Below are 16,678 nucleotides of genomic sequence, written 5' to 3'. Positions count from 1 at the left end.
ATAATTTTTTGTCAATATCGCACACCCCTAGTTGTACCAGCAGTGGAGACAAAAAGACTAATTTCCATATAGAGAGTAAAAAAAAAAAGCATTTAGCATTACAATTAGCTGCTTGATTTTATTTATTATTATTTATTATTATTATTATTGGCATGTAGTTTCAGACTTTTGGACCCCGCTGTATATAAGATACTATGCATTTGGATGCAGTCCCCGTAATGCTGTCTAGGTAGGCAGCACAGTAGGTTTTGAGACACATCCAAATGCTTTATTAGTTATTTAGTCGGCCCTTTTTATCCAGAGTGCGGTTTAATGACTAAATTTAGGCTGTGTGTTTTCCAGATTACAATGGAAGCTAATTTCTTGTTGATTAATGCTCAGGTGCACTGTTTTAGTGAATAATTGAATGGGTACAGTCTGGCTCAGTGTCTGGGATCGTTCGGTGGCCTCAGGTGAGCGACTGAAAGAAGAGCGCTCTTTCTGTCTATCAGTTAATCATTTAACAAACTCTCATGCTGTGTGCGCAGCTGCAATGAGCACGGATCGCGTACAGCGTGTTTGCTGGGGATTTCAGGGATTATCATGGCCAGCCATAACTATCCGTTATGCTTGTGTTTTCATTTTACATCATATTTCTTTGAGAAGCATTATATATGAAAGTGTTGGTAATTATCAACTCTAGGGATTATTGCATGCTTGATAAATGCAAGTGTGAATGTCTTGAATGAGTGTGATGTTAGCAGTGTATTTGTGAGGAGAGTCTAGTTATCTGTCTTTAAATAAGTTGCAACCAGTTAGAAAGTTTATGTACACTTGTTTATAGACTTGCATTTATTTGCACTGCAGATAGGCAACATTATAGCATTATGCCGTACCAAGAATGCCACACTTTGCATGAACTTTAAACGTCTGGATTTGAGATTTAATGCACAGCTTTGCAGGTGAAATAAACCACTGCTCTTTTATAGCTGTGTACTATAGCATCAGCCTCAAGCTGACATCCATCTAATTTTAGTCTAGTCTTGGCGTTCCTGCGTTCCCTCAGACTGTGGCTTTTCAGAGAAGGGACTAATTTGATGTTTCTATTATAGTCTTTTAAATAGCACTTTTCAGGCTCGAGTCAGTCAGTCTGGAGTCAGAAAGCTGCTTCTCGGTTCATATCGGCCGTGGCTCAGCTTAACCTCTCAGATTTGCTAATGTGTTTTAGGTGGGATCAACGTCTGAGGAAATATGTGGAGACTCCCTAGTTTGAAGAGGTTTGCTAAGTGACTTTGCCTTTTAAGTCTTGAGATGGAGCGAAAGGATTAACCCAGTTAGCAAATTAAACCACACTGCTTTCTTCTTTCACGCCCATTACAATATTTGTTTACTAATTTGGGATTTAAGGCATGTTTTTCTACCCCCTCAGTGAGGTTTATTCCTGACGTGTTTGTCATTTTTCTGAACCTGAAGGTCAGTTCGTACGTAGGATTCTCATGTTTTTGAATAGTTTAAATAGTTGAGATTCTGCTGGTTTATATAAATGCACCAAGTTGCAAAAAAAACAGCATTTATTAGTGGATCAAGATGTCATACTATGCCTTTTGCTGTTTTATGCATTAAATGCTACTACTTTAGAGTCAAATACCATGCTTTTTTGGATTTTGCATGATGCATTAATAAAGCACGGAATGCATTTTATCTCCGTCTTGACTCTGAAAGTAGGAAATGCGTCAGCGAGTCATTGGAATGTTTTTCATTGCGTCTCGCCCATAATGGACTAGGCATGTAGCTTCTGAGTATTTGCCAGAGAACATGCCCTGAGAATAAAAATAGGCTCGATTCCGCCCAGTCAAACGCTCCTAATTGCACAAACTTTTCACATTTCTCTGTCTGAGAGCGACACCAGTCTCTGATCGTATCTCGCACGGCCATTCATAACAGCTGAGCTCGTCTTGTTCCCACAAAGAGCATCAGAGATGCCTTCTCAGACGTCATGTCTGTCTGCAATCTAGATCTCTGCATCTGCATTTCTTTTCGCGAGTCTGTAGTTCATTGTTCGATTGTGATCCCGGGAAGGAAGTTGGGAACAGCGATTAAGCCGAAACGTCTTTTGCATCATTTGACTTTCCTGAAAGCCACAGGCATACGAGAAATGTGCCAGAGCCTGTTTTATTAACCATAAATGGAGTCAAACGCAGGCAGGTCAGCAATCAGACCACACTGAGCAGTCATCTGCAATAATTGACTGTTGTCACTGCGTGCATGTTTTGTACTTGGCCTAAAGCCTGTGGCACAGTCAGCCTTTGAATGCATAATCACATTGGACTGTGTACTAGGGGTGTGCGATATTGACAAAAAATATATATCTCCATATTTTCTGGGATAATTAGACTGTTTTGCTGAGTGTGATATTGTGCTGATATCTCGACTCCTAAAGTTTTTGATATTCTTCATATTCTGTGTGGTGGTTCACGACAGTGACAGAAATAATATTTTCCAATCAGTTAAAATTGATTCTTACCTTTTTATGGGCATTTTTACCTGTATAAAGCCATTTTTTTCTAAAAGTGTGTTCTTTTTTTTTTATTTTTATTTTTTTTTTTTTTAGTCAAGCCAATTTATTCAGTCAATTAGAATAATAAGACATTTGGGGCCAGTTTTACTAACAGCTTGCAGCAGCGCAAACCGTCTTTTGGTGTTAAAATTGTACTTTAATTTTTTACTAAAGGCACGCAGTGAAGAATTAGTGCTGATTCGTTCTTTTTGAGCCACACGTATTAATTTATTTTGAATGCCAGAAGAATACATTATCCAAACATATCATTTGCCAGGCCATGTTATTTTTAATTTGAAAATGAAAAAAACGAAATAAAAGACGACTTGGAATACCAGGTCTATCAAAACTTCTAGCAAACCTTCATTTTTGGCCTCCGGTTCTTTTCAGTGTACTGTGGCTTCTTTATTTCTTAATTCTTTATTTGCGACTATGCTAGTTTCCACTGCATGTGGTATATTGCATTGGTCGATATGTAAATTAGATGTTGCGTCTGTGTTTTTTAATGTGCGCGTTGTTAGTAAATCACACGCAAAAAATGTCCTCGCCCATCGGTGCTGTTTTGGAATTGCGCTCTCGCTCTAATTTGCCCTTTTTAGTATAATTGGCCCTTGGACTGTTACAAGGCAAATTAATTCAGTACAAACAAAATTGATTTACACACGGTTTAAAGCACGACATGAATGCATTTAACTTGCAGCTACAAATGCATAAATAATGTTTTGATATTTTAAATTATCTAAAAATTGAAAAGATACTTTGTGAAATTAAAACCGCCAGTAGGTGGCTTACACACGGTTTAAAGCACGACATGAATGCATTTAACTTGCAGCTACAAATGCATAAATAATGTTTTGATATTTTAAATTATCTAAAAAATGAAAAGATACTTTGTGAAATTAAAACCACCAGTAGGTGGCAGCAAGTCACTGTTAATAAGTGAGCCATTGCGATTGAACCGAATCGTTTTAACGGTTGATTTATTAAGGAACCAAACGCCGTTATTAAAACCGCCAGTAGGTGGCAGCAAGTCACTGTTAATAAGTGAGCCAATCGTTTTAACGGTTGATTTATTAAGGAACCAAACGCCGTCGTCGTCATGTTGCTCAGAGACGCAGAACAGTGCTGTGGCTGTGTTTGGAGTTATTTTTGTTGGTGAAATAGAGCAAAAAACAGGCAATATGGTTTACGTCTCTTAATATTAACTTCTTGTTTATTAAACTGTTGTATAAAATCAATATCAGATTCGTAATCATGCTGATTTTTGGAGAAAAAAAATCACTCTTCGTGTGATATTAACTGTATGAAGTTATATAAATAAATACTTCTTGTTTATTAAACTGTTGTATAAAATCAATATCAGATTCGTAATCATGCTGATTTTTGGAGAAAAAAAAATCACTCTTCGTGTGATATTAACTGTATGAAGTTATATAAATAAATAAATTTTCTGCCTACATATCTTGAATTTTGTGATCATTCCAAGTGTATTTTAATAGACTGAATCATGCAGTGAAAGAACGCTCGCGAGTCTAACCTACTAGACTTCATGGATGCGTGTACTCAATAGGGGTGTTTTGTTCGGTTTTTGCAATAAACTGTATAATTTTAAATCGCACATCGTTAAAACAACAATTACGATATTATTGCAGACGATATATATCGCACACCCCTACTGTGTACACTTATTGTTGTGTGAGTGTGAGTGTGTGTGTGTGTGTGTGTGTGTGTGTGTGTGTGTGAGAGAGAGTGTGTGAGTGAAGGTACGAGTTGTTTTTTGTGTAAAAAAACAAGAGCAGATCAAGTGCAGTCTCACTTTGTAGTGCAGCATATAAAACTGTTTAATGTACAATTCAGAGAAGAAAAAAATCAAATAATAGCAGTGAGAAAGTTTCTTCTTCTATGCCCATCAATTTACCTAAAATATGTGTTACTTTGTTACTTTTTAATGGAGTGTAAACAATTGCATCATTGTATCATTTTGTGCCTGAGCCCTTCTAGTAAAGTTGAAAACCAAAATCAATGAGTTGTCATTTTAAGTGTGAAACTGGCTACAGTGGGATTTAAATTTCAAACAGAATTTGAAGTGAATTTGTGATTCGAGAATGAAGCTGCTTTCTTTAACCATTGAACAGCAGTTGCTCTGAACGGCTGCAGCTTCTCTCATGGGCTTCCAGTTGTTCAAGCGTTTGAGTCGTCCTTTGTTTCTGTATCTCTTAGAACATTGCATGAATGGCGAACAGATGTGCTTGTACAGTGAACAAGAGCAATTTATCATTAAAAAAACAGCTTTAAGAAATGAACGCAATATCAAATCTGGAGAACCATAAACAAACCAAAAGTGCCCTTGAATCACTGTCAGATAATGCTGAGTTTCCCAAATGGGGCTTCACAAGTTGTTTATAATTTGTAAAATCAAATGCACAATTTAGCAAAGTAAAGTTGCAATATAGCTTATAGCATGAAAGTTTAATACAGTTGCACGCCTAATGCGATGAGTTTAATGTGCATTTTGGAAACACAACATGTGCTTGGTTGACTTTATTTACACATTTGCATAATTTTCTGTGGAAGTTTACAGAATTTTACCAGTTATTCCACAAAATAAACGCTTAAGGATTTGAAATGTTAGAAGCTCAAGGGTTTGAGCGTTTGAAAGTGGCGAATTTAAGAGATAAAGTTTGGTAACTTCTAGTGTAGCATGAAATATTTGACAGCATAAATATATTTATCTTCATTTTAACCATTGAAATAGAAATAATACAAAAAGTATCAATATGCAGTCATATGCATAAACAATTTTAAAATAAAACAGAAAATAATAAACATTTTATATCAGAGAACCGTGAGCATGAATCTGTTGTAAATTATTGAAATATAAATTCTAAAAAAAAAAAAATCTTTGTTCAAATTTTGTTTGGCAAGTTTGACTTAAAAAACAAAGTTTGTGAAACCCTTCTGCCACGCTTCACTCTGGACTCGAGGCTTCTCCTGCTGATCGTCCTCAAACTCTTGACATGCATTATGTGCCGTTCAAGATGAAACGCACCATTAAACACCCTCACAATGACTTTCCCCTAAAAGCTGTTTCCAGAGGGCACGTCCTGGCTTTAGTGCCATGCTTTTCCAGGAATCAGGAACTGTTCGTCTTAAGTGGGCTGAAAAGGGAACAAAAGAATCCAAGAAGACTGACTTTGCATGGAGACGGAGGGAATTTGTGGATGCTGCAGACTGGAAAATCAATTCATAAATGTGACCCTGGAGCACAAAAGCAGTCATAAGCAGCACAGGTATATTTGTAGCAATAGCCAACAATACATTGTATGGGTGAAAATTATCAGTTTTTCTTTTATGCCAAAAATCATTAAGATATTAAGTAAAGATCATGTTCCATGAAGATATTTTGTAAATTCCCTACAGTAAATATATATATAAACTTCATTTTTGATTTGTAATATGCATTGCTAAGAACTTCATTTGGACAGCTTTAAAGGCGATTTTCTCAATATTTAGATTTTTTTTATTTGCACCCTCAGATTCCAGATTTTCAAATAAAATTGATCCTTATGACTGGTTTTGTGGTCCATGGTCACAAATGATACCCAACAGTTATTTTTCTTTAGATATAAATGTTGTTTTATCGCGCTTCAGGTAATGAAATCCTCCACAAAACGGCCCCAGACCATCTCTGCTGTCACTGCAGACTCCGAGTGTGTTAGTGGTCAGCGTGTGGACGTGAGTCTCTGTGTGTTTAGCTGAGGCTTTAGGTCGGGCCTCTTCATTAAAGCAACAAGGCCGCTCTCTGTGTGGAGAGCCTGAACTGGCCCCGGGCCCCAGAGTCAAACAACATGGGAGCAGCTGTCTAAAGAGCAGGCCGGTCTGTCCTTTCAGACGGACACAGACGCGGCTTTATATCGCGCTGCTATTATTGGACTGCCGTGCTGTAGGAGAAAAACACTAAGATATGAGAGCTCTTTACTGTTTCCAGCTGCTTGGCCTCACGTTTGAAATAAGAAACACGGCTGATATGAGAATCTCCCCGTTAGAGGTCAGCGATATTGCTTTCTGCAGATGCTGATGTCAAAGTTAAAGATAAAGCCAATTTCCAATTAATAGGTCAATTGTTTTTGTTCTGCTCATATATTGTATTATCTTGCTGATGTGTGTATGTATGAAGCAAATGTTTCCATATAACACATATGACCAGTAATTCTTAAACATAATACCATCAGCGATCACTTAACATTAACCTAGTAACCTAGTATTATTATAATTTTTTTTTTTTTTTTGGGTGGTAAAAGTATTTGTAAGTATTTAAAATAATCAGTATTAACAGAAAAACTATTAGGTAACACTTTATTCGATAGTCCACTTTAGACATTCTGTTAACAGTAAGTAACTTTGCAACTACATGTCAACTAGCAGTTAGTAGAGTATTAGTAGACTGTCTGCTTAATATCTGCTAACACTTTCTTTGTCAACTTATTCTACTAACCCTAAACCTACCCTAACAGTCTACTCTGAGAGTTAGTAGACATGTAGATGCAAATTAATGAGAATTAGTTGACATGTAGTTACTTATAGTTAGTAGAATGTCTAAAGTGGACTATCGAAATAAAGTGTAACCAACTATTATTATTATTATTATTATTATTATTAGTGATGCACTGAAATAAAAATTATGAATGCACTTGGCCGAAAGCCAAAACTTATTTGATAGATATTTGTATAATAGTATTGGTATTGTTGCAACATTTTTATCAAACTAAAAGTATATTTTATTTAATAACCAAGTAATTAATCAAATTTAAAAATTAAAAAAAAAATTATGTAAACATTTTAATAACGAAGAATTGCAAAAAGGTATGCACATCCAAAAGACCCAAAAATGTTTTTGTAGCTATAATTTTCAGTGTGCTGATAGTTTAGTTTAGTTTAGTTTAGTTTAGTTTTAGTTTTAGTTTAGTTTAGTTTTCTTTTAGTTTATTTTAGTTTTTATTTTTTTTAGTTCAGTTTAGGTTTAGATTTAGTTTTAGTTTACGTTTAGTTTAATTTTAGTTTATGTTTAGTTTTAAGTTTAGTTTAGTTTTGTTAAGTTTTATTTGTTTTGTTTTTTTAGTTTGGTTTAGTTTTTTTTTTAGTTCAGTTTAGGTTTAGTTTTAGTTTAGTTTAAGTTTAGTTTAGTTTTGTTAAGTTTTATTTTAGTTTTGTTTATTTTTTTAGTTCAGTTTAGGTTTAGTTTTAGTTTAGTTTAAGTTTAGTTTAGTTTTGTTAAGTTTTATTTTAGTTTTGTTTATTTTTTTAGTTCAGTTTAGGTTTAGTTTTAGTTTAGTTTAAGTTTAGTTTAGTTTTGTTAAGTTTTATTTTAGTTTTGTTTATTTTTTTAGTTCAGTTTAGGTTTAGTTTTAGTTTAGTTTAAGTTTAGTTTAGTTTTGTTACGTTTTATTTTAGTTTTGTTTATTTTTTTAGTTCAGTTTAGATTTAGTTTTAGTTTACGTTTAGTTTAAGTTTAGTTTAATTTGAGTTTATGTTTAGTTTTAAGTTTAGTTTAGTTTTGTTAAGTTTTATTAGTTTTTTTTAGTTTAGTTTATTTTATTTTATTTTATTTTTTTTTAGTTTAGGTTTAGTTTAGTTTTAAGTTTAGTTTATTTTTTTTGTAGTTCAGTTTAGGTTTAGTTTTAGTTTAGTTTACGTTTAGTTTAGTTTAGTTTAGTTTAGTTTAGTTCAGTTTTTTTTTTTTTAGTTTAGTTTCATTTTTTTAGTTCAGTTTAGGTTTAGTTTTAGTTTAGTTTACGTTTAGTTTAGTTTAGTTTAGTTTAGTTTAGTTCAGTTTTTTTTTTTTTAGTTTAGTTTCATTTTTTTAGTTCAGTTTAGGTTTAGTTTTAGTTTAGTTTACGTTTAGTTTAGTTTAGTTTTACGTTTCGTAACAGAATTATATTTCCACTCCAATTTATTGTTGAAATAAATAAATCTGTCTACTCGCCTCAGATTAAAAGTAACTGGCATGAACAAAATCGTGCTCTGTTAGCACATTTACCCCGACCTACTCAGTCATCTCTGACACAGTAAAAGTTTGTCAAAGTGGTTTTGTATGAAAGCTTGATTTGCGAAGCATCTCCTGTCAGAAGTCGTTCGCGTTTTGAAGGTGCTGTGAGGTAATTGTTGGCTTTTAAAGCTCTTGTTTTCCATGAAAGCAGCTCTTGTGTGTTGGAGTGGAGTGTTATTACTGTATTAGCGCGGGTGTGGTGGGAGGACTGGGAACGGGCCGCTGGGTCTGATGGTAATACAACCCGCCTCTGCTAAAAATAGAAGTGGAAGGAAAAGCCTGGATGTCTGGTTTGCTGTGCTAATCACAGGGCAAGGTTAACTGGGCAAACCTGCAGTGGAAAAATGTATGTGCACAGATCGTTGCGTAGTTTGCTGCGATGCACGAGGTGTCCGTATGTGCTTACATAACACAGAAACTTGTACTAGGCCCCCTCAGAAATAATGGACCATCTTCACACATACATATGCAATGATTTTTTAAAGAATGTATTTATTTTTGGACATTTCAGTGTTGAGATTTTATAAAGAAATGTTTTTAATTTATATAATATTTGATTATTTTTATTTTATTTAATGCACATATATATATATATATATATATACACACATACAGTGCTGGGTAGATTACTTGCAAATTGTAGTCCGTTAATGTACACAAAATTGTAGTTAGTTAGTTTCAGTTAATGTAGGTAATGTATTCCAATTGCGTTTAGATTTCTTTTGACCCATCTCGTTTACCCTGTATTGAAATAAAATACAAACATAAAAAATACAGAGAAAATACCTTTCATTCTTTATCAACAACATTATGTGCATTAAACATCACATTACATCAGGGTTTTCCATTCTGGGGTGGAGAAAAAAAAAAAAAAGAAGAATTAGTTTGAATCAGTAAAGTATGAATAATTTACTGTTACTGTGTCGATAATATGTAATCATGTAATCCATAAAAAGTAACTGTAATCTGATTATGAGCATTTTTAAATGCAATATATTCTAATTACAAGTACTTAACTTTTGGAATCTGAAGCCCAATGGAAAGAAGCCGCCCCCCGAGGAGAAGAAGCATTACCTGGATGCAGAACACACCAAAGTAAGAGTCGTCGACTTCGACCTCAAGGAGCTGGTGGTTTTACCGAGAGAGATCGACCTGAACGAATGGCTCGCTTGCAGCAGTGAGTGACTCGCATCACCTCATATAGAATTAACCCTGCAATAGAAATTAAATTCGCAATGCAGTTGTTGATGCTCTTTTGGTAGAAGATCACATCTGAAGCCAAGGATCATGTCCTGAAATGCTGTTTAATTATTTAGTTGCTTTTTTAAAAAAGTTTTTGGGCCATAGCAATCATAGAAATGCAAAAAAAAAAAAAAAAGGTCCCCAATTTTAGGTATAATTTTCCCACGTTGCGGTATGTTGGTTGTTTTTAATCTGGCAACGGCCGACCCTTGACCACAACCGCGGCTGACCGTCTGCGGTTGTGTTGTGTCTAGTTACTAGTCGTGTTTTGAAAACATGATTTCACCTCTGTGTTATATAACCGCATGATAAATCAGCTCCAGAGCCACGAATCACACCATTGTTTGCATTCCCCTCCATTTTATCTTGAAAGAAAACATGTGGGAAAAAAAACACAAAGTATGGCTTAATTTAGGAAACTTTAATACACTTTCAAATTCCACAAGCACTTATTAAACCAAAATCACAGCCTTTTAATGGTTAATCATTTCTCTGGATCAGTTCTTGTTGAGTAGATTGTTTCATTTACATAGAATATATTTAAGATATATATGTAATATATTTCACCAAAGCTGTATTTATTTCATCAAAAACACTGTTATATTATTACAATTTCAAACAGCTGTGTTCTATGTGAATATCTGTTAAACTGTAATGTATTTCTGTGATGCAGCGCTGAATTTTCAGCATCATTACTCCAGTCTTCAGTGTCACATGATCTTCAGAAATCATTCTAATATGCTGATTTGCTGCTCAAGAAACATTTCTGATGTTGAAAACAGTTGTTGATATATTACCACAGTACTTTTACATGATAAATTATAGGTAGCTTACATAATATATATATAGACACAATAATAGCTAATGTTCATAAATGATAATTAAAATACTGTTATATGTAATCTTATTAAATGTGCATATTTGCATCAATTTTAAAAAATGTAAAACAAATGAAAAAGGTGTAAAGATTTGTGCCGATGTTTAGAAAAATGGATATTACACATAGTATAAGTTAAGGTCACCTGATCATTGCTAATGCGTATTTAGGGCTTAGTTTTTATAGAATGACTTTTATAGGAATGCTGTGTTTTATCGTTCCTTAATCGTTGCATCTCTGTGTGATTCTCTAGCCACCACGTTCTTCAATCTCATCAACCTGCAGTACAGCACGATCTCTGAGTTCTGCACGGGAGACACGTGTCCGGCCATGACCGCCTGCAACACGTGAGTTATCCATTATTAAGCCGAGCGGAAACTAGACTCCCAGGGGTCGCGACCCAGGGGCCGAGGTCACAACCTGCACTCCAGCTCGACCTCGGGGAGAGATGTGACCGTACAAGAACACGCGTCTCATTTTTAATTCAATATAAAATAGTTTAATATTATATACTGTATAGATTAGGGCTGCACAATTAATCTAATTTCTAATCGCGATTACAATTACGGATGCCACAATTACGTAATCGTGCAAAGTGGCAATTAATCGTTCAAAGTCCACTTATGTTATTCTGCACGCTTGATATATGTTTTTTCTCTCTACATGTTATCTTAAGGGTTTTTCCATTGATTTAGTTTTAGTATAACACTATAATACCATTCATATTTTTACTTTTTTTATAATTTAAAGAAGAAACCAATCCGATGTATAGTTGATATTTGAGGCTTAATACTATAGAAAAGCACTGAAGGTTTTTCAGTTAGAGTGTTTTCAGCTTGTTTATTTTCATATCAAAATACGGCATGCAGTTGCATCAAACAATGGTATAAACATCATTCAATGTAAATTGTGATAATCGTAATTAATAATCGCAATTGCAATTTCAAGGGAATAATCGACAGTTATGATTTTTGTCATAATCGTGCAGCCGTAATATAATATAAAAAAAAAAAAACTTTTAGACTTGCACTCTATTCATTTACTAACTAAAAACTGTTTACTTTAAAAAAAAAAAATTAAAAAAAAACACACTAGCTTCTCTAATCTTTTTGTATCTATCTATTTGTTTTCTTTGTATTTATTATGCAATTAACAAAAGCAAAAAAAGGCCTCTAACACTAGCTTGCTCTATTCTTTTCTGTTTTCTTTTTATTTATTATAAACATAATCCGTTATGTCTCAAGAGAATGTTTGGGGAAAAACATCGGATGTGCAACATTATATGAGATCCGTGCAGTACAGTATGTTTTAATATAGGCCGTCTGTCTCATTAATGTTAGTCAAAAAATAAAAGAAAAAAATCACTGCTTTTGATTAAACTGCTTTTGTAGTGATAATGTATTTGTGATGAACACACTGAAGTGATTTTTACCTTTGATTATTTGTTGTTCTTACTTGAATGCTTTTGTTTAGATGTAAAATGAAAAAAGTAATGCATTAGGCCAATTTCCTTTTTTATATATTTGTTCTACTGTTGTTCTTGTTTTTGTGCATCCGTTCTTATTTTTAATAACAAAGATACAAATTAAAAACGGCTGTATTGCGATTATTAATATAGTAATTAATGTTAAGGAAGGAAGTGGAACATTGAAACAATGCAGTGTTGCTTTGGAACCTTCAGAAAACTTCAACTTGATTTTTCTCAGAAAACTGACTTTGTCGAATTCAAACAGCGTCCGATTCCAACGGATCATAGATCATTTTTAAGGGAGAGAGTGAAAATAAAAATAACTCATTTTTGAAAATGTGCTCACTGTGACTCGTTTTGCCAGCACAGGTCACAAATGGTTTCCTGTAGTGTGTTTTGGGACATTATTCCATTAGGATGTATTGGTTTTAACAAGCCACCAACAGAAGGTGAACAATTACCAGCAGAGACCCACAGCCACCATTACAGTTTCCATTAAAACCAATACAAGTCCTGTTATAACCAGTAAAACCATTACAAATTCTGTGATGGTTTCTATTGTTTTTTGGATTGGATATTTGTGTTAGGGGAACAGTTATGATGCAGAAGTCTGTGTGTTTCTAAGCAAAAATCACCTGGATTCTGACATTGTCTCAATCAAATATCTGTCTCTCAGGACGTACTTCTGGTATGATGAGAAAGGGAAGAAGACGAAATGCACAGCACCGCAGTATGTGGATTTCGTCATGAGTTCAGTTCAGAAGCTGGTGACCGATGAGGACATCTTTCCCACCAAATACGGTGAGTGAGTCTCTAGCGCCACCTGCTGATGCATGTGCATCTCTATATTGCACATGTAAATATAGTCTTAAATAATAATAGATGTCACTTCTGTTGTGTGCTTATTTGAAAGCAAATGACCAATTTTAGTAGAAAACTAATAAAGACTCTCACAATGGATGTGGAAATAAATTATTAGCAACATTCTGTACATTTAAACAGTAACACTTCACCATAAGGTCCCATTAGTTAACTACTTAACTAATTAGTTCATATAAATTAACAATCAATTTGTTCCAGTATTTATTAATTTCTGTTAACATAGTCAATACAAAATATTAGGGCTGAGCGATATGACCTAATATCAAAATCTCGATTAATTGAACATATTACCTCGATTACGATTATTTAACAATTATTTTATTATTATTTTTTATTGACGAGGTGGATTTTTTTTTTCTAATGAAAGAGTGCGTATCTTATCTTTGTGATTTTAAAATAATTGAAGGAAACACAAACTATTTATGGTTATTTATGGTTATATATTGAATATTTTGAACATCCGAAATCAAAAAGAACACATTGCTTGCAATGGAAACATTTTATGATGTTACTTTTCAGTTTTAATGTAAAAAGCAAGTTTCCTAAAAAAAATAAATAAATAATAAATAACTTGCAATAGTCGCCGAATACTCACACGGTGGTATGTTTTTAAGGGAAGAGTGTTAACAGGATTAAAAAAATGTAATAATTGACTTTAGAAACTTGTGTCGGTTCGAGGTTCTGAATTTCGGTTTCGATTACTTTTCGATTAATCGTCCAGCCCTACAAAATATAGATTTATAGGTCCATTAAATAATATTAACAGCTTTAAGATTTTTCCGTAAAAGTTGATACTTAATGACATTAGCAGAATGTTTTAAAAGTATTTTTCATTATGAAAAATGGAACCAGTTTTATATTTTATGAATCTTAATTAAAACAGAGAAACGTGCATTTTCTGTAAAGCCACTTTGAAATGATATGTATTATGAAAAGTGCAATGCAAATAAATGTGAATTAAATTGAATGAACATATGTAGGGTTCCTGTGGTCTTGGGATATTCTTGTTATTCTTAGTAAATAATCTTAGAATAGAATTAGTCTTATAACTTGAAATTATACAAATAATAATATTTATTGGGGTCAGCAAGTATGCATTCATTTGATCAAAAGTGACAGTAAAGACGTTTATAATATTACAAAAGATTTGTATTTCAAATAAACAATCCCATCCTCCCTCTACTTATATGGGACAGACTTGTGTTGCATATTAGCACGTTAACCACTGTAGAGGAGAGCCGAGGTGAATCAGGCGGCCATTTTGGCTCCAGGGCCTGGGTTTCACGCGTTCTCCCTCGAGAATGACAAGGACATTCGCGTTGTCTGCTGTTGATTCTGAACGTCCCGAGTTCGGAGGACGGCTTGTAATCATGTCTAGCCTCATTCTGAAAAGACTATTTGTGAATGGAAAAGAATGTACACTTAGTCTCTACGTGTCGATTGCAAAGATTATTGTCTTCGAGCGACTGAGAGGGCGAGAAAAAGAGCGACGGATGTTTTAGTTCTCCCTTCATCACTGTTCAGAGAGTTTGTGTCGCCACGAGAAGATCAGACTTTTCCTTTTATTTAATTTATTTCTCGGTTTTCCTTTTCGTTTCGGATTTAGTTGACGTTTTTCAGGGCTCCTCGGCTCTGGCTTTTGTTTTATGTGTTTTAATAATACTTTAAGTTAAAAGCGATTTAATATTTTAAGCTCTGCAAATTATAGCCTAATAAAATATTTAAAAGTCACAAACGATTGTGTGTGGTGTCTTTTTTTTTTTTTCTTTTTCATCTGTGAAATCAAGAAGTGTCAAGTCACAAATATTGCACTTTTAATGCGTTTTGATTATCTGAAGGTGCTGTAAGTGATTTTAGTTGTCATGATAACCCCGCCCACAATACACATGTCAGCCAATCAGGTTACGGAAGTAAAAATCCCATAGTGGAAGTTATTTTGAATAATAATTTATCAATCTTTAAAGACAGCTACTGTGTGCTACAAGGTGTGCTTTTGTTAAAGCCTTATTTTTAAATAATTGTAATATTTTTAACAGCAGAATTGCTGGTGGGAAAAACTGCATTACCCGTGATTCTGCAAAGAAATCTCCGCCAATCAGAGAACAGAAACGGGCAAATCATGCCAAAGGAGCTCCGCCCACTCACATGAAGCACTGCGAATGATGCAATTCATTCTCGCTATGAGCTCAAACTATTTATGTGAGTGCATAATGTGCATATTTTGCATTCTATGTGAAATATTTTCTATGCACATCTAATCGACATCTTTGAATCAATTGTTTTATATCTCCATCTTTTTTTTTTTTTTAATATATAACTGCTTCATCTTTGATTGTAGTTCTTTCTCTCATTAAAGCCTGCTTGTCTTTTTGTCTGATATTCTCTTGCTTCATCTCAGTGTTTGTAATGTTGTGATTCTCCTCGTAGCTGGCTGGTTCAGTTCATGTTTTACAACTCTAAAACCAAGACTTTTTTTTTTTTAAATCCCTATGGGAAACACAAAATACACAAAACCAGCATAAAGATTGCTATGGCAAAGATTCGATGATGGAGAAAATCCTGAGAAGTGACACCCATGGTGTTGTTGTTGGACAGGTAAGGGAATTATTAAAGAGAATTATTAATTATTGTGTAAACCACTTTCTAAAATGCACTAGTATCAGTGCAATTTGCATGAAACTCCGAGTCGATCATGCTAAATCGTGATGATAGATGGCAGTACAGAGTCAAACACCACTGTGGTATCGGTATGTAAAGAACTGTGAACCTTTAAAAAAATAATAAAAAATAAAAAAATTCACTTGCAGCACAAATTCTGATGTTTTTTACAACAGAGCCTCACTAAAGATCTCTAATAGGCTATTGTGGAATTCAGCATTTTATTAGTTTTATTAGTTTAGTTTAATTTATGAATTGTACAAATATTACACAAAGCATATACAGCCATACACATCTGAATTTTGCATGATTCTGCCTCCATCCATCCGTCTTTATTTGTCCGCTCGCACAAATGCAGAGAAAACGCTGTCCTTCTGCTCCAGCAGGACGTCCGGTTCATTGTATTCTAAGATAGCGCCGTGTTTCATCACGATCACAACGTCTGAGCCCAGGATGGTGTGAACGCGATGCTGTCGACACAAAACACATCAGCCATCACAGTGAGCCTCACCCTTTAACACTATAGAAGCTTGATTCTGCCGCAGAATAAAACCAAGGTCATTGTGGCTTTTTATCTCACAATTCTGGGAAACAAAGCAGAGTTGTGAGAAATAAACTCAGAGTTGTGAATAAAGTCAGAATTGGAAAAAGAAAAGAAAAAAACACTAACCTTTAGACTTTTGTTCTCAGAATTGTGAGAAAAGCCAATTATGAGATATGAACTGAATTTCAAGGAAAAATGTCTGAATTTATGTCTGAACTCAATTTATGAGGAAGAATAATTATTATATAAACTCAGAATTATGATATAAACTCTGCATTGAAGAAAGTCAGAATTATGATATAAACTCAGCATTGAGGAAAGTCAGAATTATGATATGAACTCAGAATTGAAGAAAGTCAGAATTATGATATAAGCTCAGAATTATGATATAAACTCTGCATTGAGGAAAGTCAGAATTATGATAT

The 16,678-nt window shown here is 34.0% G+C and overlaps 2 protein-coding genes across 2 annotated transcripts in view; one reads left to right on the top strand and one right to left on the bottom strand.

The window, feature by feature from the left end:
• The window catches only part of mob2b (MOB kinase activator 2b), a 14,850-nt gene extending 1,480 nt beyond the window's left edge, over positions 1-13,370 (top strand). The window contains exons 2-4 of the mRNA XM_016491534.1: positions 9,615-9,759; positions 10,955-11,048; positions 12,846-13,370. Of these exons, the coding sequence (XP_016347020.1) occupies positions 9,615-9,759; positions 10,955-11,048; positions 12,846-12,978 (372 nt within the window). The 3' untranslated portion in view covers positions 12,979-13,370. The remainder of the gene's footprint in view (positions 1-9,614; positions 9,760-10,954; positions 11,049-12,845) is intronic.
• A 2,550-nt stretch (positions 13,371-15,920) lies between these two features.
• Positions 15,921-16,678, bottom strand: part of LOC107692474 (ATP-binding cassette sub-family C member 8) — a 35,520-nt gene continuing 34,762 nt past the window's right edge. Inside the window, 1 exon segment of the mRNA XM_074187023.1 lies at positions 15,921-16,179. Within this exon segment, the coding sequence (XP_074043124.1) occupies positions 16,042-16,179 (138 nt within the window). The 3' untranslated portion in view covers positions 15,921-16,041.

Source organism: Sinocyclocheilus anshuiensis, unplaced genomic scaffold, assembly GCF_001515605.1.
Source record: "Sinocyclocheilus anshuiensis isolate Anshui unplaced genomic scaffold, SAMN03320099.WGS_v1.1 scaffold1082, whole genome shotgun sequence".
Classification (NCBI taxonomy): domain Eukaryota; kingdom Metazoa; phylum Chordata; class Actinopteri; order Cypriniformes; family Cyprinidae; genus Sinocyclocheilus; species Sinocyclocheilus anshuiensis.
The sequence above is the reverse complement of the archived record's forward strand: the minus strand, read 5'-3'. Positions and strand labels throughout refer to the sequence as shown.